This window comes from Maylandia zebra, linkage group LG2 (genome assembly GCF_041146795.1).
Source record: "Maylandia zebra isolate NMK-2024a linkage group LG2, Mzebra_GT3a, whole genome shotgun sequence".
Taxonomy (NCBI): Eukaryota; Metazoa; Chordata; class Actinopteri; order Cichliformes; family Cichlidae; genus Maylandia; species Maylandia zebra.
This window is the reverse complement of record NC_135168.1, coordinates 36,177,863-36,202,470: the sequence shown is the minus strand read 5'-3', so window position 1 is coordinate 36,202,470 and position 24,608 is coordinate 36,177,863. Positions and strand designations below refer to the sequence as shown.

Here is a 24,608-nt window from a genome sequence, read left to right as displayed (position 1 = left end):
TGTGTCTTATAAACACTCGTACCAGTCTTCTCTTCTTGGAGCAGAGGAGACAGTTACATTATATTACTTGCAGAGAAGCCGCAGTACCTCTGCTGGTTGCTCACAGTTTTGAATTGGAATAATGTTTAATGTTCATTTTAAAGAAAATCAATTACCGAAAAGTGACAATGCATGATTTTTCTGCCAACCTGTTTTATTATGAAATGAATGTTTGGCAGTTGGTACACCAGCAACACTAAAATGTTTTAATACATTTAACAGAAATGTATTTTATTTGGCCAACAGAATGCATCCAAAAAACAAATCCAGTTAAGTATCCCTGCAGATACATCCCCATGCATGACGTGCATGAAAGAAAAATCTAAACACTGTCCCAAAATTCAGTGTCTGTCGCTTCAGTGTCAGTCCTCCTGTGATGTTAGTCTTGAACAATTATCTCTTATAAGTGATATCCAGTATACATTCTGTATGTGTATATCTTTAAAAGGACACCCTTGAACACGGTTTCTCAAACACTTTTTTACCCTTCTGAATCCCAGCAGTAACAGTACACCAGTGTGAAATGTTCATTCTGCCACTGGAACAAAAAACCTTGTTTGTTGTACATACTGAATGAATAATTTTTGCCCACTTGAGCCCTAGTCATGGGCTCTGTCTGGGATGCATTTTCCAACCATATTACTCACTTTCCCTTTACTGTGACCTCGATGGCACCCTCCACCTCAGCTAACCCAGTGAGACCCCAATCTTGATCTATGTTACAATGGCAAATATCACAAAGGAGACCTTTGGTTTTGACACCGGCCTTGAGTTTCACATCAGTATCAATGTTTTAGCTGATGGCTTTCATTGAAATGAATGATGTTTTGTTTTTTTCCTGAATCTGTGCTGAGATTTTGTTTTAATATAATATCTCTGATGCTTTCCAGGTTATATTCAATTAGAGAAGATTATCTTAATGTTTCGAATGTAGATTTATACTATACCAGTAATAGCCAAGTGTATGTTGGCTTGTTTCTTCTTTTTTTTAAGAAAAAAAATCACTTTTGATACTGTGAAAAATCTTTCGTTCGGAAAGATTAAAAACAATACAGTTTTGACAAAAAGTGTGGTGTTTGCTTTTTACATTTCTCTTTTACTGCATTTACTTGAAGCGCTTCGTGATTGGGAAATTGCTCGCTAAGTTTTGACCCTTCCAGCCCTCCGTCCGGTATCAAGGCTTCCTCTCCTCTGCGTACTGTGTAAACATGCGGATTAGATACTTTTGTTAAATTGTATGCTTTCGTATTTTCCCGAAAAACTTCGAAGCAAAGGCATTTAAAGGGACGTTAGGTTATTCTTAAATAAAATGGAGACCGAAAACCGACCTCAAAAGGTAAGTTAAACAGCCATACTTTAAAGATGCTACGCTAACCAGGGTTAGCTAACGGTAACATTAGCTAGCTTTAACCTAATCTTCGAGTCGTTTTGCGATCTGTTGGAGTCGAGCTCACTTGGCAACCTTAATAGAAGCAAATTAAAGTGGTTGAATAACAGACGGTTCATATTAATTCTGTACAATCGTTTTTATTAAATCGCTACTATTAGCATTAGCCATGATGCAGTGCTAAAACATTTACTATAAAGACGTAAAGTTGACGTATGCGATATCAAGCGGTTATAGTAAGAGACAGCATAAATGTGGCCCTGTGGATGTAAAATTAGGATAAAACTTGAAAATATTTTAAAAATTAGATTTCATTCTTTAATAATTATGATTAGTAACGAGCTTTTGGGGCAAGAAAACAAGAAATGCATCATGCTATGATGTAGAGAAAGTCACTGACGTCCAACAGTCTGAAAAGGGTTACTAGAGCCAGCCGCAGTGAGAGGCATTATAGTGAAACGGAGAAAGCTTGGTGGAGAACCTTCCTAGGTGTGGCTGAACTGTAGGCCTCGCTTCAGTTAAGTTCAGTCTTCATGATTCAACAATAAGAAAGAGACTTCTACTGTAGATGCATGTAGAAATGGATGCTACAAAGCATGACTGCTCATCACTGCCTTTGTTACCTGTTGACGATCAGGTTCTGGCTGCTGAGCTGGGATCAGCTGACACTCCACTTTAACATAACTCTGAGTTGCCAGAAAGTTTATTCTGTTCATCTGAATCATCTTTCTGGGATTCCTGGATGACTTAGCATGCATCAAGACATCACTCTGGGTTCTCTTCTAGCTTCATGTTAGCATGCTAGCTGTGCAGATGTTTGCAAGTGTTGTGATAGCAGTATAATGCAGTTGATGCAAGATTACCATCGTGCTCCTGTCCTTTTGTGAAATAAAATAAAAACAATGTTCACATTTCCACTTCTGTAAAGTTGTAGACTTCTACACCTTTTTCCTTCTCCCTACGGGAAGTGAAATCGGTCTATTGTAGGGAAGAAAAAGATGTTAAATTGTTCCCACATCCTGACTTTTATCTCTGTGGCTTAACGAGAGTGTAATATGGATTAGTGACCACTTGCTTTGATTATAGTAATGCACTTTATGTTTTTATCGACCAGGTTTCACCGTCACGTTTACAAGTGGCTCAGAATGCTGCTGCTCATCTGCTTACAGAGACACGCAAACACAAGCACATTAATGTGTTGTTGTTGTTTAAAAAGTTGTTAGTAGGTTAGTATAGTAGTGTGATACAATATGCTTACAATAATGCCTTGTACCCAACACCGCTGACATACATGTACTAGTCGCAAGCATATGATTTGAGTGTCTATTGATGTTCAGTAAATATAATTTTATGAAATAAGAGCGTGGTTGTTATTTGGATGCTATCAATAGTCTACCATCATCAGACTGCTTTTATATCATCAGGTTTGTGCTCCATAATGTTCTGTGTGGCAGAAGTTTTATTCAAAGGTCCTGGTTGTATCTGTGGAGAGCCAATATCTCTTAGAGAATAACAGAGACACACTAAGGCAGCTGTGTAGCTGATAACATGTAAATTAGCATATGTATATATATTTTCACAGAGATCCCATGACGAGGATGAAAGGACTGGCTCAGAAGGATCGGAGGATGACGACTACGTTCCATATGTTCCAGTCAAAATCAGAAAACAGCAAATGGTGAGTTACTGAACATTGTTCTGATTGAGTTTTATGCAGGTAGTAACTGCCAACTCTTGTTTTCATAGTGGGAAAACATTGACCTTATTGAGTAGATTGGAGAAATTGACTAGATCTGGTTGATCCACATTGACTGCAGTTTTTTTTCTAATAAATGAAACTTCTAAAAATGTGACATGTATCAAAATTAAATACATTTATAACTTTTCTGACTTATAGCTACAAAAGATGTTGCGCTTGCGAGGGAAAGCGGTGGATGAAGAACAGAAGGACAGTGGGGAGGAACAGAGGGATGAAGATGAGGCTCTTGGTCCACGCTCCCATATTAGTCTCCTCGACCAGCATCAACACCTCAAGGAAAAGGCAGAAGGTATCTAGTTCAAAGTAGACCCATTCTGTGGTCTGATACTTCTGTGTTTAACTATTCAGTTTTTAAGTTTTTTATGACCTTAACTTGTTTTTATTTTTATACCTACAGCTCGGAAGGAGTCAGCCAAAGAGAAGCAGCTGAAAGAGGAGGAGAAGATCCTGGAGAGTGTTGCAGAGGGCAGAGGTAAACTAATGGTTTCTGTTTAGCCTTCTTGAATTAGATGTTGGTAGGCATGAGAAAAGTGTGGTAAACTATCTGAATTTGCACAAGTTCTTTTGGCAACGTTCATCTCTCTTCTTCTGTCAGCTCTGATGTCTGTGAAGGAAATGGCCAAAGGTATCATATATGATGATCCTATAAAAACAAGGTAAGCTCCTTATCACAGAATTCCATGTAGTCAGTTTCTCTTTGTAGTTTCTTTTTTAATATTCTTTCGTCCCAAATATATTGTATAGCTGGAAAGCACCACGCTACATCCTGAATATGCCAGACACCAGACATGAGCGCGTCAGGAAGAAATTTCACATCCTGGTTGATGGCGACGGCATTCCAGCTCCTATCAAAAGCTTCAGAGAGATGAAGCTTCCACCAGGTGACAGCGGACTCTGCCCAGTACATCAAAAACACTGACTCATGGTTCACAGTGATCATCAACTGACAACAAATCTGTGTTTGTTTTTCCTGCAGCAATTCTGAAAGGTTTGAAAAAGAAGGGAATCATCCACCCAACACCAATTCAAATACAAGGAATCCCAACAGTGTATGTATAAATAGAATACAAAGGCTGTAATGTAAATTCTATTTTTTAAGTACATTTAAAGGAACCCTGTTTGTCTGTAGTCTTTCAGGTAGAGACATGATTGGAATCGCCTTCACTGGATCAGGAAAGACTTTGGTCTTCACTCTGCCGATCATCATGTTCGCGCTGGAGCAAGAGAAAAGACTGCCTTTCTTTAAGAGAGAGGGACCGTATGGACTTATCATCTGTCCTTCAGTAAGAAAAACATAATCAGCACATTTATATCGGTCATTTCACATAAATTTAAATATCTGATAGATGTATTCCTTCGTTTCTTAAAATGTACCACTGATGCACATTCATGGTTTTTAGACCAAAACTATTACTTTTACTAAAATTACCTACTAATAATATATATTTTTAAAAATAGAGTTCAAGATGTTGATTAATGGACATTAAAAAATGTTCACCTTCATTGTGCTGTTCTGGGCTTCAGGGTGAAATCTCAGAGAAAATGGCCTCATGTGGGGCCACTTTCATGTTTGTACTCTAGGAGTGCTATCTCCTCAAAATCAAATACTCAAAGTGTATATTTCAGCAGCAAAGTCTCTTTCCAGAGGCCTTGCTACTAAAAAGAAACCTTAGCTAAACTATAGCTGAAGATAGTGCTTACTGTCGTAGGCAGGTGTAATTCAATACAAATAAAACAGTGCCTGCAAATAACTCCCAAAGATGACAGTTTGACATTCATAAAAATTATATTTTTGCACCAATGAGGTGATTCCGAAAGAGCTATTAGCGAAAAACCTGACATATCTCGGCATGATGTAAAATACATCCTTGAAAAATTTGAGAAACTGGACAAAGAAAAACATTGAACCACAAAATTAATTTTTCTGTGCAGGAATGTAAGAAAACACTACAATTGGCATCTCAATTTAAAAAAACAAAACAAGTAGTTTACTAATGTTTCTGCTTTTTTGTAAAACTTAAAATTTGGAAATTGATCATTAACAATAATTATATATTAGCTGTATAAATATCATTTTGATTAATGAACTTGTGCATACTGCCAAATTAATAAATGATACAGTGGAACCCCGACTTGCGAAATTAATTCGTTCCCGAGGGTCTTTCGTAAGTCGAAAATTTTCGTAAGTCGAAGCACCCATCGCGCCTTTTGAGTGAACGATGGGCTATAGGCTAATTGCTAACTGCAACAACAATACATCGTTCAAGTGGAACAGCGAAGCGCAAGTATGAAAGCCAAGGGGGTTGTCACATGATTCGGAAGGCATTGTGGGTATTCTGGGCTCAGCCAATTAGAGCCAACGGATTTTGTTACACAGGCATTTTGCCGTAACACGGGCAGAAATATTGCCGTTAAGTGCCTTTGTAACTTGAATTTTTCGTTAAATGAGGTATTCGTAAGTCGGGGTTCCACTGTAACATAAAATGTAACATAAAAAAATAATATAGGTAATTACCAATACTGTTAATTATGGGCAGTTGTAGCATACTATGATCTAAATAGAGGAAACAAAGCCTTTTCAAATATTCATGCACTGTGAATTTTTCGTGCCCTTTGGAAAAGATGACATTAGCTTTGAGAACCTCTGTTTTTCTCATCCCTCTGACTCCTGAATCCTGTATGTGTGTTTTATAACCCGGTGTGTTATTGCAGCGAGAGCTGGCGAGGCAGACACATGGCATCATAGAGTATTACTGCAAGCTGCTGGAGGAGGAGGGAGCTCCTCAGCTGCGCACAGCCCTCTGCATCGGAGGAATGTCTGTCAAGGAGCAGATGGAGGTAGTAAAACAGTAAGTACAGCTGAAGGTGTTGTGAAAAAAATCTGGATTTCAACCAGAATTCCCATTTCAGTGTCAAGCAGAAAATTGCACGATTCAGCCCTAACGTTCAGCGAGGAACAAAAAAAGTGACATGTTCCTGAATCAGTGCTTTAACGTACAGCATGCATAAAGCTCAAAAGCATTACTACCTAAACACTGATAGTACTACACTACTACACTTTAAAAAGCCAAAATGTCATGTGATGTTGTGGACTAATTTTCTCTCCAACTCTGTCTTGGTTAAAGCGGCGTCCATATGATGGTTGCTACACCTGGAAGATTGATGGACTTGCTGCAGAAGAAGATGGTGGGTCTGGACATCTGTCGCTACTTGGCTTTGGATGAAGCTGACAGGATGATAGATATGGGTTTTGAAGAAGACATCCGAACCATCTTCTCTTACTTCAAGGTGAGGCAGTCCTTCATGGCTCTAGCTTTTAAATGTTACAGCACTATTGCAGTAGTTTTTCCTCATCCATTTTTCTGTGTTGTGCTTGCTCTATCCTTCACCAGATAAGTAGCTTTACAAAGCCAGCCTACCAAGGCCAGACAGCATAATGTTTATTACACTAGAGAACTGAGATTCCTCTGCTTCTCTCAAACATAACAATAAATTCCTTTTTTCTTGTTTCACAAATCCACACCTTGGCAGAGTACAATAGGCTTTTTGTTGTTACTGCACTCACTAAAGTTCTCTATTCAGTCTGACTTTAACTGCTTTTGAGACATCAGTTTCCAGGTAGTCATAGTACTTTCAGAGGTAATACATTTCTTCATAATATAAGCTCTACTAGCAGTTGCAAAGAAATATTTCTTCCAGTTGATGCTGGATTTTTTATTTTCATGCCAATTTTTTCATGAAAACATTTGCTTTCTGTTTGTTTCCTAATCTAGGGTCAAAGACAAACCCTGCTTTTCAGTGCCACTATGCCCAAGAAAATCCAGAACTTTGCCAAGAGTGCACTGGTCAAACCCATTACTATTAACGTGGGCAGAGCAGGAGCTGCCAGCTTGGATGTCATCCAGGTGACTTTATCTTTCACTAAAATAGTCGTTTGTCTCAGTCACAGATATGGTTTGCCTTCCAAATGCATATGTAAAAATATTAATGAAATAAATATTTTTATGTGTGTGCAGGAAGTGGAGTACGTCAAAGAAGAGGCTAAGATGGTGTACCTCTTAGAGTGTCTCCAGAAAACATCTCCTCCAGTTCGTACTTTCACGTGTTTGACACTTTTATAAAAAGTTCTTATAAAGAATTAAAGCAACACGTCACAAGTCCTTTTTCATTCTGACAGGTGCTGATATTTGCTGAGAAAAAGGCGGATGTAGATGCCATCCATGAGTATCTGCTGCTTAAAGGAGTAGAGGCAGTGGCCATACATGGTGGAAAAGGTATGCAGAGTCTAAATATTTCATTTAAATCATTGTCAGAGTGCCAGTTCATTATGTGCACCTTGCTAGTACCATGAAACCTTGGAACCTTTTTCCTTCAGAGCTGCCTTAATTCTTTATGGCAACTTCAACAAGCTACTGGAAACATCCCTCAAAGACTCTGGTCCATATTGACGTGATTGCAATAGCATCACACAATTACTGCGGATATGTCGGCTGCACATCCATGATGTGACTCCCCTGTACTACCACACCTCAAAGGTGCTCTGTTGGATTGCGATCTGGTGACTGTGGGGGCCATTTGAGTTCAGTGAACTCACTGTTATGTTCAAGAAACCAGCTTGAGATAATCTGAGCTTTGCAACCTGGAGGTTTATCCTGCTTGAAGCAGCAAGTAGAAGGTGGATATATTGTGGTCTTAAAGGGAAAGACTTGGTCAGCAGGAATATTTAGGTAGGCTGTGGTGTTTAAATAGTGTTCAGTTGGCACTAAGGGGCCCAAATTGTGTCTCTATGTGCAACCACCATTAGCCTGAATCGTTGATATAAGGCAGGATGGCAGCATTCTCTGTAAACCCTAAAGATGGTTGTGTGAGAAAATCCCAGTAAGTCAGCACTTTCGGTACCAGTAAGTATCTCATGCGGAAAGTCATTTACATAATGCTCAGTTTGAAATTCAGCAAGTAATTTCGGCCATGTCTGCATGCCTGACTGCATTGAAATTCTGCCAGGTGTACCTAATCAAGTGGCTGGTAAATGTATTTAGTATGTGCAAAGCCATATCTTTGTTGTTTTGTAGTTGCTCATCATCACCACTAGATGCCATCTTTCTTGTAAATGTCACCTTCATGGTTTCTGCTTCATGGGTTCCGGTGATGCAGAATTGTTTCTGCTTCTTAGAAAATGTTGTTTTTATTGAGATAAATTTCTGTATTTTTCCAGATCAAGAGGAAAGAACAAAAGCCATTGAAGCATTCAAAGAAGGAAAAAAAGATGTGTTAGTTGCCACTGATGTTGCCTCCAAGGGTCTGGATTTCCCAGCTATTCAGCATGTAGTGAACTATGACATGCCAGAAGAGATAGAAAACTATGGTAAGAGAATAATATGCATATGGCTTTACCTTCATCACGTATTTGTTAGTTCTTCTAAAATTTCTCAGGCTGATTTGACAAAATTTTCCCGTTTCAGTCCATAGAATAGGAAGAACTGGACGATCGGGCAAAACTGGAATTGCCACAACTTTCATCAATAAAGGCTGCGGTAAGGACACAACCTAAAGATAAAATTAGATTGATTACTAAGGAGGGAGAGTAACCTCTCTGAGAATGCTAGCCAGTGTAAGCCATGCTCTATTTATGTCGCTGACCAAAGTAAAAAAGTAACGTCGTTAAGGTTTGTCCAGTAATTACAGATACTGGATGTCTTTGAAACACCACTGTATGGTTTTAAACATGGTAATTTACTCATACAGGCATGGCATAGCTGAAGTGGTGCCGGCTTTTTAATGGGAAATAACTTATTGTAATAAATTTAGTTAGGTGGATCAGTGTTTAAGTACAGTTAAAATTTAACCAGTCTATGTGTTTGTTTATAGATGAATCCGTTCTGATGGATCTGAAAGCTCTGCTTGTTGAAGCCAAGCAGAAAGTTCCTCCAGTCCTCCAGGTACTCCAGACCGGAGACGAGACCATGCTGGACATCGGAGGCGAGTTGTCCCACCTCAATAGCTACTCCTTAATCATGTTTTTTGGTTTCTTTTTGAATATTGACTGCCTCGTGTGATATGACTGAAGCCAGTTGCATTCTTTACAATCCTTTCCTTACATCAGATTCTTCTTTCTTTCTTCAGGCGAGAGAGGATGTACATTCTGTGGTGGTCTTGGTCATCGTATTACAGACTGTCCCAAGCTGGAGGCCATGCAGACCAAGCAGGTCACCAACATTGGAAGGAAAGACTACCTGGCTCATAGCTCAATGGACTTCTAAGAGTCTTTCATTAGGGGCAAGATTCTCCAGTGCTGAACAAAACTTGAAAGCATTTCTGAGGAAACTGTACAGCAATGTGTCACATCACCGAAGAAAGGAAGTGGATATTATAACCCTCCCAACATTGTAGATGAGATGACCGATTGCTTCGCCTTTCCGTCAGTTTTCTCACTTTGTAGCATAGATTTCTGCAGCTCTGTAAATAAAACCACTATATTTGTTCTTGTTTTTCTTTTGTGTACATTTCTTTTGTCTGTGTCTTCTGGAAAAAGTGACAGGTGTGGCTTAAGTGTGGTATGGTGAGGAAGTTGCTACAAGATATAGACAAATGCAAAGGGAAGTTGACACAAGACAACAGCAGCACACAACTCATGTCCTTTCTTTTGCAACAGCTAAAACGCAGATCAGAGAGATACTTTATCACACACCAAAGTATGCAAGAAAATAAAGGCTGTTAGTGACGTAAAGGAAACATTTATTCTTGTGGCCAAAGGAACCTAATTTTAACTTTGTTGGCAGTTTCATCTTGGCCACAGAGCAGCGACTGGTGTAAGAGACTACAGGTTTTCACAGTCAGCGCTCACAAGCATGGAGGTCATCTTCAAAGAGGGAATGCTGTACCTTCAAGCTGTCAAATTTGGAAAAGTAAGTTTTATAGGCATTCATCACATGTGGAATATATCGACTTGTTTCTTACCTGCTAGTTGATCAAAAGGCGTTAGTGACTCTAGTAGTAAATCTAATGGAAATGTTTAGTCCCATTTAATTTGTTAAACGCTGACATAACCAATAGCTGTATCTCAAAATAATTTTTAGTATTTCATGAAAGTCTAAAACTTTAGTGTATAACCGAACGCTCATGCACTCAGATCAGTGTGAGTATTTCATCCTTTAACCCAGTTTGGCAGCAGTAGAGTCACAGGAACATTAACCTACATGAAAATGAATAATCCTTCCGCTACATTAAGTAAGAGAAAGGCGAGTGTGAAGCTAAATCTGTTGAATGTTTAAAAAGTCATGCGTGGATATGTGGATAAAGTAGTAAAGATCTTATATTTGTTCTTTTATATACTAAACAGCGTTAAATATCAATAACCAAGACTTACTATACCTGTGTATCATAGTATTTAAGTCTTACAGCTGTTTTGTATATGTCAGGCTGTGGTTTGTGAACATCCTGGCATCACTGAACAGCGGCTCATTTGTTCTGTGAAAGTAACCTGTGATGGACAGAGGACCATTTCTACTTAAGATCTCCTACAGATAGTAAATAATGATACACACATATATATATATATATATATATATATATATATATATATATATATATATATACATATATGTATATATATATATATATATATATATATATATATATATATATATATATACATATATATGTATGTATATATATATATATGTGTATATATATATATATATGTGTATATATATATATATATATATATATGTGTGTATATATATATGTGTATATATACACATATATATATACACATATATATATATATATATATATATATATATGTGTATATATATATGTGTATATATGTGTATATATATGTGTATATATATATGTGTATATATATGTATATATATATGTATATGTATGTATGTATGTGTGTGTGTGTGTGTGTGTGTGTGTGTGTAGCCACTTGGTAGCCACAAAGGAAAGATGCCATTCTTGCTTAATATCTTATTACCTCCCACTTATTAATAGTCACTTTTTATCATTTCATCAGAAAACATGGCGGAAAATGTGGATGGTGCTTTATAAACCCAGCTCTCAGGGGGTTGGCCGATTGGAGTTCTATGCTCTAGCTGACAGCAGCTGTGTTACCGAGCAGAAAAGGATGTGCCGGCAGAAAACACCAGAAAGAAAAGTCGTGCGTCTAATTGACTGTCTCAGTGTCACGTTTGCACCAAAGGAGTCTTGCCCGGCTGGCTGCACAGCCTTCTACCTAAACACCACACAGTCAACCTACATCTTAGCCTCCACATCAAGCCAGGACTGGGTGAATGCCCTCTGTCATCTAGCCTTCCAGGTATCACACATCTCCAATCCTGAACAGTACAAATATGACCTTTCCTTTTATGTCACTGGTTAGGTTTTAATTTTTGGGAAAGGTCAGTAAGGACAGACTCTGCCCACATCCAGAGACAAGTAGCATAATAAGGAAGTTAATGCAGTATCTGTAACTTCTGTCCCTTTTACTTCTCTAATTCTTGTGCTTGCACAAGCTATGTACCTTCTTGCATCTTACCACTTTAAAGCCATAAAACAGTGATAAGAGGTACTTGTACACTCCATGTAATGTTTACCATGCCACTGTTTACAGAAGGATCCTGGAGAATCAGACAAAGGGGATTTTGAGCAAGATAATGGCTTGACCATGGCGGACAATGATCTTTACGCATCTTGGAAAAGCGGTAACGCAAGCACGTCTACACATGATTAGGGATCAGGCACAAGAAATCGAAAACAAATAAAAATGTGCAGGTCTTATTTCTGTAGCTTGTCTATTCGTCCTACACACACCTGTTGAACTCTGTGTACTGGTTAATAAGAGAGTGCGTGAAAACTACTAGTCTTAGAAGATGAGGTAAGAAAAAGGGGAAGGTTGGTGTAATTTCCCCCCCGAATATACAAGGAACTATTTTAGACTTTTCTTTATTTTACTAATTTACTATTCACACCCAGGTTGGAAGAGCCAGTGTGGCTATTTACATCCAGGAGCATGGCACAGAGAAGCAATCAGGTGTCCATAGTAATGTTATTTGCACACAGGAACACGTTGCCAGAATTTCTGATACAAGTAATATTAACTCAAGGTTATTGTTGTGAAAGGGTCTATTTTAATTAAAATAACACACCTATGCCACTTTATCACATGTTTTGAGAAACCTAGTTTCAAAGTCAGGATATAATAGCTAAAAATTACATTTGTTGCTATTACTTCCAAATTCCCCAATAATAAGCATAACTATAGAGCTAAAAGTATGGTGTTTGACTCCTTCGTCAACGCCAACCTCCTCCAGCAATCAGCTTGCATTTTACTGGTGTTTCATTTTAGCCCATTTTTGCTACACTGCTAATAGATTTGAAAAGTTACATTACAAAAATACTTCGACTTACTCCCCAGTTATAAATATGGCCAGCCGTTTCTTTATCAGGGTTTTATTGCGGTGTACTAGCTCACATTAAACTATCAAAGGCTTTAATGAGCTTACAAAACTTAACGACCTGTGCCACTTTATCGCATGTTTTGAGGAAGGTACTTGCAGGGTTGGGGTTTTTTTTTTTGTTTGTTTTATTTTTAAGCAGGAAGTGATATAAATGAAAAGATAAACAACCCCTGCGAGGGCAGTTATGTTCTAAAAATGATGAATACGTTTGCGTCCCCCCCACCAAGCTCAGCATCACTGTACAGCCCTCAAATATACGTCAGACAGGTTAAGAAATGCACCACAAGGGTTCATCGTAAGCAAAACCACAGCTTAAGACCAACTTCCTGTTTCAAAGGCAGCCCGCTTTACCCAGTGTTTTTGCCTTCCCACAGATTTTACAAGCACTAACGATAGATCACCTTCAAACAAATCCTTTAACAGTCTGTCTGACTCTCTGATCAGTGACGTTTCTTCCGGTTTCCAACACTGTAGCAAAATTACTCAGCTGACATCAGCAGGTAACTTGGTGACTGAAGTGCTTCCACAACCAAAGGATATAATGGGCGATAATTTGATTTATTATTATTACTTGTAAATTCCCCATTAATAAGCCTAAACCTGTGAGTATATTATAATAAAAAAGAGATATTTCAGTAGGATAAGCAGAGAAGAAAATGGATGGAAATATTTCACAGCATCATAAATTCAAGACATCAGCAGAAATCCCCTATATATATGGGAGCGGGCGCTACAGCCGCTAATTTATTCAAACATGAAAGCCAGAATGTATCAGCGTCAGCAAGCTCTGACTTATACAAATGCATTTCTCTTCATTTCCTAATGGATTACACTTCTCAACAATCCAGAAAAGCCAGCCTCACAGAGAGATTAGTAGAAGGCAAGCAATTTTAAATCAGATTTTTCAAAATTAAAAAGTATTTGGTGTGCATTTATTTCCTGTGCTGCTCAGACCTCTTGTGGGGAAAAAAAAAACCCAACCCTTTGTGTGTAGTTGCGAAACACTAACCCTTGTGTGATGTCATGTGTTCCTGTCTTTAGAGCTGACGCTTCCTCCAAACCAGTACCAAGTAACCATCCAGAGCACAGAGGCGTCCAAGAGGTGCAAGCTGTCTGGGAAGTACCTGGTCTCCATAGAAGGGGAGGCAATAGAGCTGCTGGACATGAGAACTCGTTACATCATCTTCGACTGGCCATACAAGCTCCTACGCAAATTTGGTCAGATTGAGGTAAAGCACTAGATGTTGTGCAGTCCCTATGCTGATGATAAACCAGGTATTCCAGTGGGTTTATTTAGAATTTCTCAAAGGGAAAAGCTTTGTAAAACACACTCATTGACTTTTGTGCCAAGAGTTGGAAGAAAAAAATTACTACCACTCTGTTTGTACTCTAAATATGAAGCGACAGCCAGCAGCTTGTTAGCCCAGAAACGGAGGAAAACAGCTACTCTGGCTTTGTTCAAAGGCAGCAAAATCTCTAAAGCTCACTAATTAACATGCTGCTACTCGTTTGTTTATTCTGCTGCTGCAAAAAAAAAAATTAAATTCAAAGCTGAAGTATTGCATATTTTATAAAATGGCAAATGTATTTCCTAACATGAGGATCTTTGGCTGTGATTGCAGGGGGGATTCAGCATCGAAGCAGGCCGTCGCTGCAAGTCGGGACAAGGCGTGTTCATGTTTCTGACCCAGCATGGTCCCCAGATCTTTCAGACTATATCTAAGCAGTGCACAGTGGAGAGGAATACAGCAGTGCAGCCTCCCAGTGCCAACAGAAGATCACTAATTGACCCGTTTCCTGCTCCCCCGCCTGCCACAGCTCACTCTTTCGTCGACCCTTCCATCTACAGTTTTCCAGATGTTTCAGCCGACACAGAGGACAAGTTTACCGGCGATTACCCCATTTATGACGACCCTGTGCAGCAGATAAAACAGCTATCACTCAAGCCTCCTCTCTTGGGCAGCAACGAGGCTGTGGCAGAGGAATCTGAGGATGAGGATGAGCAGGAATGGTGCTATTCCCTGGAGGCTCTAAATCTGGATAACAATATTGAGGACAGCATTTACTGCAACTTACCGAGAGGCACGCCTCCTTTGATGAGAAAAGCCGAGGCAGATAATTCAGATTGCATTTATTCAGGGATAAAAAAAGTCAATTCTCTGACAAATCTTCAGCAGGAGCCTTCCTATCCCCCCTTACCATTGCCTGTACCCCCACCTCCTCCCTTATCATCCGCTTACTCCTTAGCCAAACCCCAAAACCAGCATGCGCTCCCTGTGAATAACTCCTTCCAGCCAGAATACAATACACAAGCAGACTACGATGAAGACGATTTGAATGAGACTGAGGAGGCCAATAGCTCCTCTGCTCAAGTTACCCCCTCAGAGGTGCCTGGCAGTTTTAAACACAGGCTGGCAGAAATCATTTCTAAGGACTTGGCAAAGTTCCAGCCTCCTCTTCCCTACGGAGCAAGCAGCCTCACATTTTCTCAGTAGACTATCAGTTAACAGACAGACTAGACAGGACAATTTTATCTGTGATAAATTGTCATAAAACACAATTAGTTTCTTTACTTCTATAAAATCCCCTCCACTGGGAACATGCAGTTAGGCATTCTGGCTCACAAGTGTTTGATTGTTTTTGCAGTTTGTTATATGAAAGATGCATCTGGAATACTTTTTAATCTGCAAATGCTGTTGCCAAAAAGAGAGATTTATTTTGTTTTCTTCTGCGGGAATGCTAGGCGAATACCTTTAATGTGACATTAACTGAGAAGGTGGGCGAGCATTTGCCCGCACCGTTTCATAATGGGAAAGCTGGGAGAGAAAACAAACGACCTCGCCTTGTTATGTTTGATGCGCTACACATCATCTTCATTATCATCCTCTCTGGAATCAGTTTGGTTTCTTAAGCAGAGTGAGGAGGGATTTGTCACATCAACTGTCAGTATCTGTAAAACAGAGTGGAAAAACCAATAACCCACATTGTGTTTTGCTGTAATTACTGCATGTGTTTGCTGACAATATCCATATAAAAACCACTTAAAAAGCACACTCTTATGTTAAGTATATCTTTATTGTACCAAAAGAGCCATCATAAAATACGCTATACATAAATAGAAAAATACTTGTTTATTGTTTTTGTTTGTTTTATTTGACAAATGTCACTAATGAAACTGGAAATGTGTCTAGTAATGGTTCAGAGTATAAAGTGCATAAAAAGGGCCTGCAAGAGTCCATCACATCCAAGCAGGTTTTTCTGAGTTTTACCTGTACTTTTACCTGTACAGGTAGTGCAGAATCTCAACTATTATTAAAAACAGGACTTTGAGAGCGTCTCTGCTGGTCAGCTGATATCTTCTGCCTTGTAAAGAGCTCCAAACAAGTTAAAAGTCAGTGGCACTGACTTTCTGCCACTGTTTCCCGCTTTGACCCTCCTCTGCGTCACTGAGATGTGAATATTCCCCATCGCTGCTGCTGGAACAAGTGCCTGATTTATTTGATTCCATGTCAGATGTAGGTCCAAGTAAAATCAGATGACCGATAGATGCGGAGGGGTCTCGCTGCTCTCCGGTCAGAGGTTTCGGGGACTGTGCAGCGGCTGCTGGCAGCAGAGAGTGAATCAGGCTCCTCCTGGAGGTCTTGTCTCCAGAGCCTGGACGAGGACTCCTGCACTCTGGGTGAACCACGCCGGCCAGGAGCTCAGACAGCTCTGTGATGTAAATCTGCGCCATCTGGAGGGTGTCGTATTTGGATAACTTTTTCTCGTTTTCCAGGGAGGGGATGACACTCCTGAGCTCGTCAAACGCTTTGTTCAACCCGTGCATCCTCCTCCTCTCCCTGGCGTTGGCCGCCACGCGCCTGTGTCTCTGAGGGCCGAAGTGGCTCGTCTTGCATCCATCTGGCGCCTTAGCAGGGTCTGTCTCTGTCATGCCTTTGGTGGTAACGCGGTCAGTGAATTCGGTCACTGGCACAAGTTTCTCCCGCGAGATGCCCGCTGCCTCTGCAGCCGCGTGCGCGTCCCTAATTGAGAGCGCACGGATTGAAGTGGAGGAAATCCAGGCTTTGGAGCTGATGTGGGCCAGGTTGTGCTGCTGCTGGTGATGCTGCTGCAGCAGAGTGAAGTCCTCTGGGTACTCCGACCAGCTCGAAAGTTCTGCTTTTGCAGCCATCACTGCAGTGTCCTGATGTGGTCGTGCACGGCAGGATATAAAGGTCGCACTTTCGCTTCAGCCGGTGCCAGAGTCTCTGGAGTGGTTTGCGCTGCGCCTACAATTTATACAGCCTCCCCTGTAGTCACCTTGGTGTCACTCCCAGCCCGCAAACAGCCCTGACAGCACTGTAGCCTCAGGAGGCAGCAGCCAATCGCACAATCCCCTCTGACCCTGTCTGTCAAAGAACAATTAGACAAAGCTCGACTTTTTCTCCTATTGTGCATTGTAACTCAATCACGACCTTGTTATCCCTAAAAGGAGACGAGTATTAATCATTTAAGAGCGTGCAATAGCCGACCTATGCTCTACCTAACGAAGCTCACCCTACTCATGAATGAAAATGTATAGAGAATGAATGATTATGTAATAAATTAAGTTATAGTCTATATTATGTGTCTATATTAATAAACGCGAGCTTGTATGGGAAAAAGTTTGTCTTCTTTTTAATTACACAAGTGTGTTAGTCATATTTCTATAGTAAGTATGTGTTTTTCTATAAAGTCATCATCATCCTTTCCATGGAAAATGCATTTCGGCCTCTTTCTCACGAGCGCAGTAACCGACTCGTGATTGGTTCTGACCCGCTGAGAGCTGTGGTTGTGGAAAACAAACGTCCAAGTTTGTTCTCAAACAAACAGTAAAAGGCGCCCAATCATTCATTATTTGCAGAAGAATAATAAAACTAACAGGTGTGAGACAAGGATCGAGACACACCTATAGCTGAGGCGCAATAACTGATAAGTTGTCTGAAGGCGATTTATGAACCATTAAGAAAAGTTGGAAAGAAAAGAAAAACACTCCGTCATTTATTATTTATTGCTGTTATTTTTTTGTCGTTGTTGTCGTTACAAGATTAAGATTTTTCCCCTTTCAGACCCAGCCTCGAAGGAAGAAGATAAATTAGGCTACAAATTTTTGCTCAGGGTCACGTGGCCCCTGGCCTGTGCCTATCAGCTGGTGTCCCTTGGCACCGCTCACAAGCCACGCACCTCCGAGACGGTGTCACCCACGTCTCCCATATGCTGCCCACGGCGCTCACTGAGCTCTGACTCTGACATGAGAGCTAATCATTCATTAGGGCATCAATTACGGCGGAGAAACAACTTCAGCACCGGTGACGGACCTGTCCGCTGAGAGATCTGAGATGTTGTAGTGAGGAGTGACTGGGACAAATTTTGCATTCAGCGATCTCTCTCTCTCTCTCTCTCTCTTTCGGGGTCGAGTAGTAGTGAAGAAAATCACCATGACCTGCCCCGCCGCCAGCAGTTTAATGAGGCCTGGTCTTACTTGAATAAATCGGCACGTTCTTCGTCCCGGGATGTCCATTCTTTTTTTTTCTTCTATTTAAAGAGGGCTGGGGGGGCTACATGAATATTTCATTCCTTTAGCCCCAGTGCCAGCGCAACAGCCCGCAACCCTGCGTGCAGGCTTTAAAAAAATGCAGCTACACTTCCCATCTGGTGCGGGGCGTGAGGGGGGGAGTGGCAGTGGAGGCCGAGGAGGTGTGAGGAACATTTCTAAGGTCAACTTGCAGCGACCTTCTGTAGGAGACAGGCGAGAATGAAGGGAGGGGGGCCTTACTTTATCTTTACTTGAATGCGTTCTTCTTGAGTGGTGTTAGGCCACTGTACATCACTGTGACTAAATGATGCAATGACCCTGACTAAACTAAACAAATCAACTCTGTAACTGTTTCCTGCTGAAAATGCACAATGCAAAAAACATGAACCTCAAATTGCACAAAAGTGTTTTGCAAAAAATTCCTCAGCAATTTCACAATGCAGTTCATGGCCATTGTGGCTATTGCTGCTTTGTAGTGCTATGTTCCCATATCAAGTAAACACAGGGCCAGTATTACCCATACCGATACCAACACCATTACTTTTAACCTGTAAAGCCAGTGTATGTAGGGGAGAGCAGTGTCATGTGTTATCAGATGACCATCGTGATTTTTAAAACACATCTGACCACATTCTAATGACCACTAATTCATCGTGATTTTTACTTTCCACAATACTTGATAAAACACACCTTTCAGCTTTTCGTGGATTTTAATACTGGGGTTTTTGGAAACCTATCTCTATTCTACTAGTATCCACTTGACTCGGTTTGGTTGTTTTCCATTACAACTGAGTGTGCAATGTGACCGAAAGTTCCACAATGTCATTTTTATGTGACACAAACACAAAACAACAATGGAGAATGAGGAGGCGATGGTGCTGCTTGGGCTATGGTTTTTGTCAGAATAAGGGGATCACGGTGTTCACTTTTTGTGTAGCCATTTCCCTCGTTGCCGGGTTTCAAAAACGGTGGTTTTGTTTTTTCTGAGGCGGTTGCTCTTAACTTGTCAAGTGATGCTGTTGACTGCTCAATAGGTGGCATGCAGTATGTTGATGGCACATTTTTAGATTGACTCACTTTTCTCGGAACCCAGGCTGAGCAGGTACTAAACAAGTACTTGGTACCAGGTGCTACCACATAATGGAAAACTCTACAAACTGAGTTGAGTCAAGCCAAGTAGGTACTAGGGAAAAAGAGGCATAAATGTGTTTGTCTTTAAAGCACCTTTGGTCAGCTTTTTCTATTTAAAATGTGCTATAAACTACAACTAAAATAGACATGAAAGACAATAAAGAAAAATTTCACACATTTTTTATAGGGCATGCTTCAGGTGTTGTCATCATTTCCGAGAAAAATATTTAACACATTTAAGACATCATATTGAACTTAGAGGACAGAAATAAACATTGATCATGTTGCTATCCAACATCAATAGCGGAACAGGTATCGACGCTATCGATATTTGAATCTATCTGCGCACACTTATTGCTTTGCAAACAGTGAATAACAAACAAAGTTAGGTGGTGATGTAGCCCTGGTACATATCCCAGCGATTACTCCTTATCCTTGAATCATCCACAACCTAAACTCAACCAGCCAACCAACAGCAGATTCCACTTGAGTCAGCACATCTTTCCCATAGCTGCTGTTTAATTAGCACTAACCACCTAAGTTGTTACACTTGTAGGTGATTGCAAGTGGAAGGTACAAGTGCCCTTTGACCGGTTCGTGTTTGCTGGTAACTGAACTTTGTAAAGACTGGGGATTTTTTTTTTATGTGTGGGTTATTCTTATAATGCTGACAAATAAGTCAAATGCCATAGTTAAAATTATTTACACTAATGGTGATATCACTGGGGATGCCCTCATCTTCTCAGTTGTTACTGTTGGGTGACTGTGACCGCGACCGATCTTTAAAACTATTTTTAAGGCTTTTTAAATGAGGTGTGAACCATATTTATATGTGAACTAAGTTCACATATAAATATGACTCTCTGCTTTAACGATGCATTTTCTTGTTTCCTGGAAACAAATAGCTACAATAATACCTGGGTAGGTGACAATAAAGGAAATTAGATCTCTCTCTCTCTCTCTCTCTCTCTCTGTGCAAAAATAAACAAACCATTTACTAAAATGACAAAGTGCACTTCACCTCCCAACTATTTGCCTAACACACCAAATTACAGTAGAATTAGTATTACAGAATACCAGCAATTATCCGGAAATTATGACCCAACAAAGATAATAAAATAATAACCACAGTTCTGATTGTAATATGTTCTTAATAAACAAATAAATAACAATCAACACATATAAATGTGCTTTTGATGCATGCCTTTGAATTCCTGTTTACTATCCAGGCGTCCCCTTTGTTTTGCTCCACCCACTGAATCGCATCTAACCCTGTGTTGAGCGTGCTTTACGGTTGCCTAGCAACATGCAAACAGCCACACTAGTAAACTGTAGCTCAGCTGTTGGATTTCCTTCCTCGTCGCCAGCATTCAGTGGGGATGAATGCTCTATAAAGTGTGCCGTCGTTTCGCCTTGTGTTTTAATTAAAGACCTGTTAATTTCTGAACAAAAGACTGTTTCATTTTTTTTTCTCGTGCACCAGGAACAGTGAACCTCTTGATGTTCGGCGGAGTCTGGTCTGTAATTATCCTCTCACACCCCGAGCTACGGAGGTGGTTCTAGTGAGCAAAGAGAGAAACCGTAATGCCCGGGTTTCAGGCGCAAATTAGGACAATTAGTGGCCTCATTAATTTGGGAAAATGGAAGTAATATTCTAGTTAAAGTAACGGTTCATTAAGTCAGTGCTATCTGTGGCAAAAGGCTAATTGATGAACTCTGAGAAGGACAGTAATAATGAGAGAAGACTTTTTCTCCGTACAGTAGCACTATTAGGGCTTTGTGTTTAATACCTGCTAATTTAGGAACAATATACTTGAGTGGTCGCCCCTGTCATCGCGAGAAGACCTCAATTGTTCCTTATTGAATTGGAAGAAAATGTCGCGATACCTGAGACAAAGTCACTGCAGGGTGCGGTTTAAGTACGAGGTTTGGAGTCAGCCCTGCACCACTGATCACAGGTGTTACCGGATACCTTCCTGAAGACACGTGTCACGTGTTTTCTAGCCTACTTTGATTACTCATTTGCACACTTATTCTCATTCTGTAATCCTGTAGATCACACCGAAGCAGTAAAAAAATGTTTTATTTACTTCTTACACCATTAAAAGTTTTAGTTTCTAATTTGCTTTGGTACTGTCACTGAAATAGATGAGAGCAGTGACTGAAAGTAATACCAAAAAAAACCTAAAAGACTAAATTACAAGACTATTTCTATATCACACCCACCCTACTAACCTATGATTATATCTCTCTATCTATATATATAGATAGATAGATATGACTGTGTGTGACTGTAACAAGCGTTAAAGTCAGTATTTGGTATGACTTCCTTTATTATTATTATGTTAATCAAGCTTTCTTGTATTTTCTTTAGGTTGTCTTCAGGAAAAGGTTTTAGTTCACTGGCACACTGGTGTTTTGGGTTTCTGTCATGCTGAAGTTGAGGCCCAGCCTCTGGGGAAGCCAATCAATAACTGAAAATGATAATGCTGTTTTTTTCTTCCTATTTCTTAAAAACTTGACTTTTAGATCCTGTTCATTTGCTGTAGGTGTTTTGTTTTTTAGGCCCACCACTTCGATCTCCGCTTGTCTAGTTTTCTCAACCTTTGTTAAGGACACACTGCACACCGTGCTGAGCTATATCAGGATTTCTCTGGAAATCACCTTGTTGGTGCAAAAGTAGTACTTTATTTCTGTCAGACTGAGTTATTGTTGGCATTTCTTTGTAGATTCAGCTAAAGGAGGAACAAATTATGTGTTTTCACAACAGGCCTAAAGACACATTTTAAAATGAGTTCTTTGCTAAATTATCTGTTATGTGTCATCCACTGATTTATGTGCTTTTTTTTATATACTTGAATGATACAATTCAGCGTTAAGTGGCTTTAAAAAAAGCCCTTCAGAAAGCTTGGCGAACTACTGCTCACAGACCACATTAAAAATGACAAGAAACGTTGGCTTCCAAGAAGCAAAAATAAAGAAAATGAGAGACATTTAAGCAGTAAAGTATTTAAAATAAATACATTTTACTGGTAAATCTATATATTATTTAAATAAAACCTTGGTTTCTGTTTGCACAGGCCTATTTTTCCACTCTTGCCACCTTGTGATGCTGTGTGCTCTCATTAGTGATGAATCCATCTTTAAAACTTTCATTGTTTAATAAATCTTAAAAAAAAAAGGGAGAGTTGCTTTAATGGGTTCTCGTTAGTGTTTTGCTTCATGTATGATGGGTTGAAAATGCAGTGTTTGAGTGCACTCTTTTCATGTACCAGCACGCCATATGGCAGATAGGCGAACGCCGAGTGGGCTGTAAAGACCCAGTCCATCAAAAGAAGAAGAAAGGCTTCCAGACACTTGAGCATCAGGGACTCTGAAAGCTGTCAGCAGTAGATAGACACTTATAGTGTGTAATGGATGCTCAGGCTATTGTGCTTTTAATAATACCATTATATGATGTTTTGATGGGCGGACAAGCACACGAGTGAACTAAAACCTCTACTGTCCCAACTTATTTTTTTATCCTTAAGGACTTTGGTGGTTGCCAAAAGTAGCACTGGGTCCTTATGGAAGTTATTGATTTTAATTAGTGCATTGAAAACATATTTAGGATTTAAAAAAACCAATGGAACCAGGAATTAGTAACCTAGTTTTCATTTTCATGATAACAATTTTTAATTTTTACCCTAGCAAAGGGTTTTCATGCCACCTTCAGATTTGAAAGCTACCAGAAAACGCACACACACACACTCACACACACACACAAACACACACATGCACACAGTCTAAAAAAAGTGACAGGTTTTAAGGAAAATATTATTTATTGTGTGGCTCGTGTATTGTATTGCATTACATTACATCAGATATTTTTATTTTTCAGGTCACATATGAACTTGAATTTTTCATCATGCAGTTCTTGCAGCATTTGAATTATATGTCAGATTTAATGGTACTGTGTCAAAAATGTCTCCCCTGCTTGTTTTGGTTATTTTATGGGATTTGAGGGATTCTTTTCTACCCTCTGGCCATGCTATACTGAATTCTAGGATTGCAAACATGAACAGATGGGTTATTTGACAGTTAATGTAAAAATCTTAGGTGAACAACACACATAGTTGCAATCGCTATGTGTTAATAATATAAAACATTTATGAGAGTGGAAAAAACACCCCACATTCGTGTGTTTCCACCAGTTACCACCAGATGGAGACAACACGATATACATGCCAGAGGCAGTCACGATGGCACTCAAATCAAATAAGGGCTTTTCATTGTTCAGTCTCAGAAACAAAGATGCTGATTATATAAACACCATTACACACTCCTCAAGCTAAATGAGCCTTTAAGTGCTGATAGGGTTATTTACCAGCCGCCTGCCAGACATAAATCCTGTAAGAGATAGGCAGTTGTCTGAGAAGGGGATATCTCTGGAGGCTTCAGCGATGGTTTGCAATCAGAAAGCTATTTACTGTGAGGATAGAGATGTGTATCGTGTAATAATAAAGCCCTACTCAGTTCACTTGGGATTACATCCATCATGATATAGGCTATGAAGGGATGCGATCATATCCTTAGTACATGTTACTCTAAAGCTTGGGGGGGAAAAAAGATCCTTCAAACCTTTCTCCAGAGTGAAACACAGAAACAGAATCATGTTTACCAGTACTCTTTTCTTTTTTATTATTTTTTTCAGGGACGTGGTAGATCTCAATAAGAAAGCATCACTCCATCAGGCAAGTGATGTGCAGCTGTCAGTAGAGAGCAGTAGCGCTCTGCGTGTAGAGCCGAGCAGAGCACAGCAGCACGAGGCTGCTAGTCAGTTAAGATGAGCAACACTTTGTCCACTGACCCCTTTGACCTTGCGGGCTGAATTAAACTCCTGGCACAAAGTGGGAGCTGTTATGAAGTCATCTGATCATCGCAGAATCAAACAAGGCTGTTTTCAATGAGTGATCCTTCAAGAGCGCACGGTGACCTTTAGTGTCTTCGGCGTCAATGCACTGTTTTGGAAATCGCATCTTCCCCGTCATCCGTTTTGACTCGATCCTGCCTATTATGAGGCACAAATGCGCAGTAAACAAAGCAAGTGCCCCACTTTTAAGCGACAGCCTTCATACCTGCAAGAGTGTGGGGTGATGTGAGGAGTAAGGCACAATAAGGCACAAAACTGATGATTACGTCTGTCATGATCACCGTCAGGGGGTCAGTTCAACGAGATTATTTCATTAGACGGATAGTGACAGCCACAACCAACTTCATTTACAATCGCGCGAGATT

The 24,608-nt window shown here is 39.9% G+C and overlaps 3 protein-coding genes across 3 annotated transcripts; 2 read left to right on the top strand and 1 right to left on the bottom strand.

The window, feature by feature from the left end:
* The first annotated feature begins 1,183 nt into the window (after nucleotides 1-1,183).
* On the top strand, nucleotides 1,184-9,667 carry ddx41 (DEAD (Asp-Glu-Ala-Asp) box polypeptide 41). The gene is made up of 17 exons (XM_004541029.2): nucleotides 1,184-1,375; nucleotides 3,009-3,104; nucleotides 3,324-3,474; nucleotides 3,583-3,657; nucleotides 3,781-3,841; nucleotides 3,930-4,066; nucleotides 4,162-4,234; nucleotides 4,315-4,468; nucleotides 5,898-6,034; nucleotides 6,311-6,473; nucleotides 6,959-7,090; nucleotides 7,202-7,273; nucleotides 7,363-7,459; nucleotides 8,401-8,550; nucleotides 8,648-8,719; nucleotides 9,054-9,164; nucleotides 9,309-9,667. Exons 1-17 carry the CDS (start codon nucleotides 1,349-1,351, stop codon nucleotides 9,443-9,445), a joined length of 1,845 nt encoding a protein of 614 aa, XP_004541086.1. The 5' UTR covers nucleotides 1,184-1,348; the 3' UTR covers nucleotides 9,446-9,667.
* Nucleotides 9,668-9,746: 79 nt separating this feature from the next.
* On the top strand, nucleotides 9,747-15,748 carry dok3 (docking protein 3). The gene is made up of 5 exons (XM_004541030.6): nucleotides 9,747-10,090; nucleotides 11,203-11,505; nucleotides 11,800-11,890; nucleotides 13,688-13,875; nucleotides 14,269-15,748. Exons 1-5 carry the CDS (start codon nucleotides 10,034-10,036, stop codon nucleotides 15,139-15,141), a joined length of 1,512 nt encoding a protein of 503 aa, XP_004541087.3. The 5' UTR covers nucleotides 9,747-10,033; the 3' UTR covers nucleotides 15,142-15,748.
* A 283-nt stretch (nucleotides 15,749-16,031) lies between these two features.
* atoh1b (atonal bHLH transcription factor 1b) lies at nucleotides 16,032-16,882 on the bottom strand. Its single transcript, XM_004541031.3, has one exon. It carries the CDS (start codon nucleotides 16,815-16,817, stop codon nucleotides 16,032-16,034), a length of 786 nt encoding a protein of 261 aa, XP_004541088.1. The 5' UTR covers nucleotides 16,818-16,882.
* Nucleotides 16,883-24,608: the final 7,726 nt, after the last annotated feature.

Bases quoted from the DNA above. Each gene is read 5' to 3' on its own strand.
- ddx41 (XM_004541029.2), top strand. From the start codon at position 1,349: ATGGAGACCGAAAACCGACCTCAAAAG. The intron at 3,475-3,582 runs GTATCTAGTTCA...TTATACCTACAG, and splicing joins CCTCAAGGAAAAGGCAGAAG to CTCGGAAGGAGTCAGCCAAA. The intron at 3,842-3,929 runs GTAAGCTCCTTA...TATATTGTATAG, and splicing joins GATGATCCTATAAAAACAAG to CTGGAAAGCACCACGCTACA.
- dok3 (XM_004541030.6), top strand. From the start codon at position 10,034: ATGGAGGTCATCTTCAAAGAGGGAATGCTGTACCTTCAAGCTGTCAAA. The intron at 11,891-13,687 runs GTAACGCAAGCA...TCCTGTCTTTAG, and splicing joins TTACGCATCTTGGAAAAGCG to AGCTGACGCTTCCTCCAAAC. The intron at 13,876-14,268 runs GTAAAGCACTAG...CTGTGATTGCAG, and splicing joins GCAAATTTGGTCAGATTGAG to GGGGGATTCAGCATCGAAGC.
- atoh1b (XM_004541031.3), bottom strand. From the start codon at position 16,817: ATGGCTGCAAAAGCAGAACTTTCGAGCTGGTCGGAGTACCCAGAGGAC.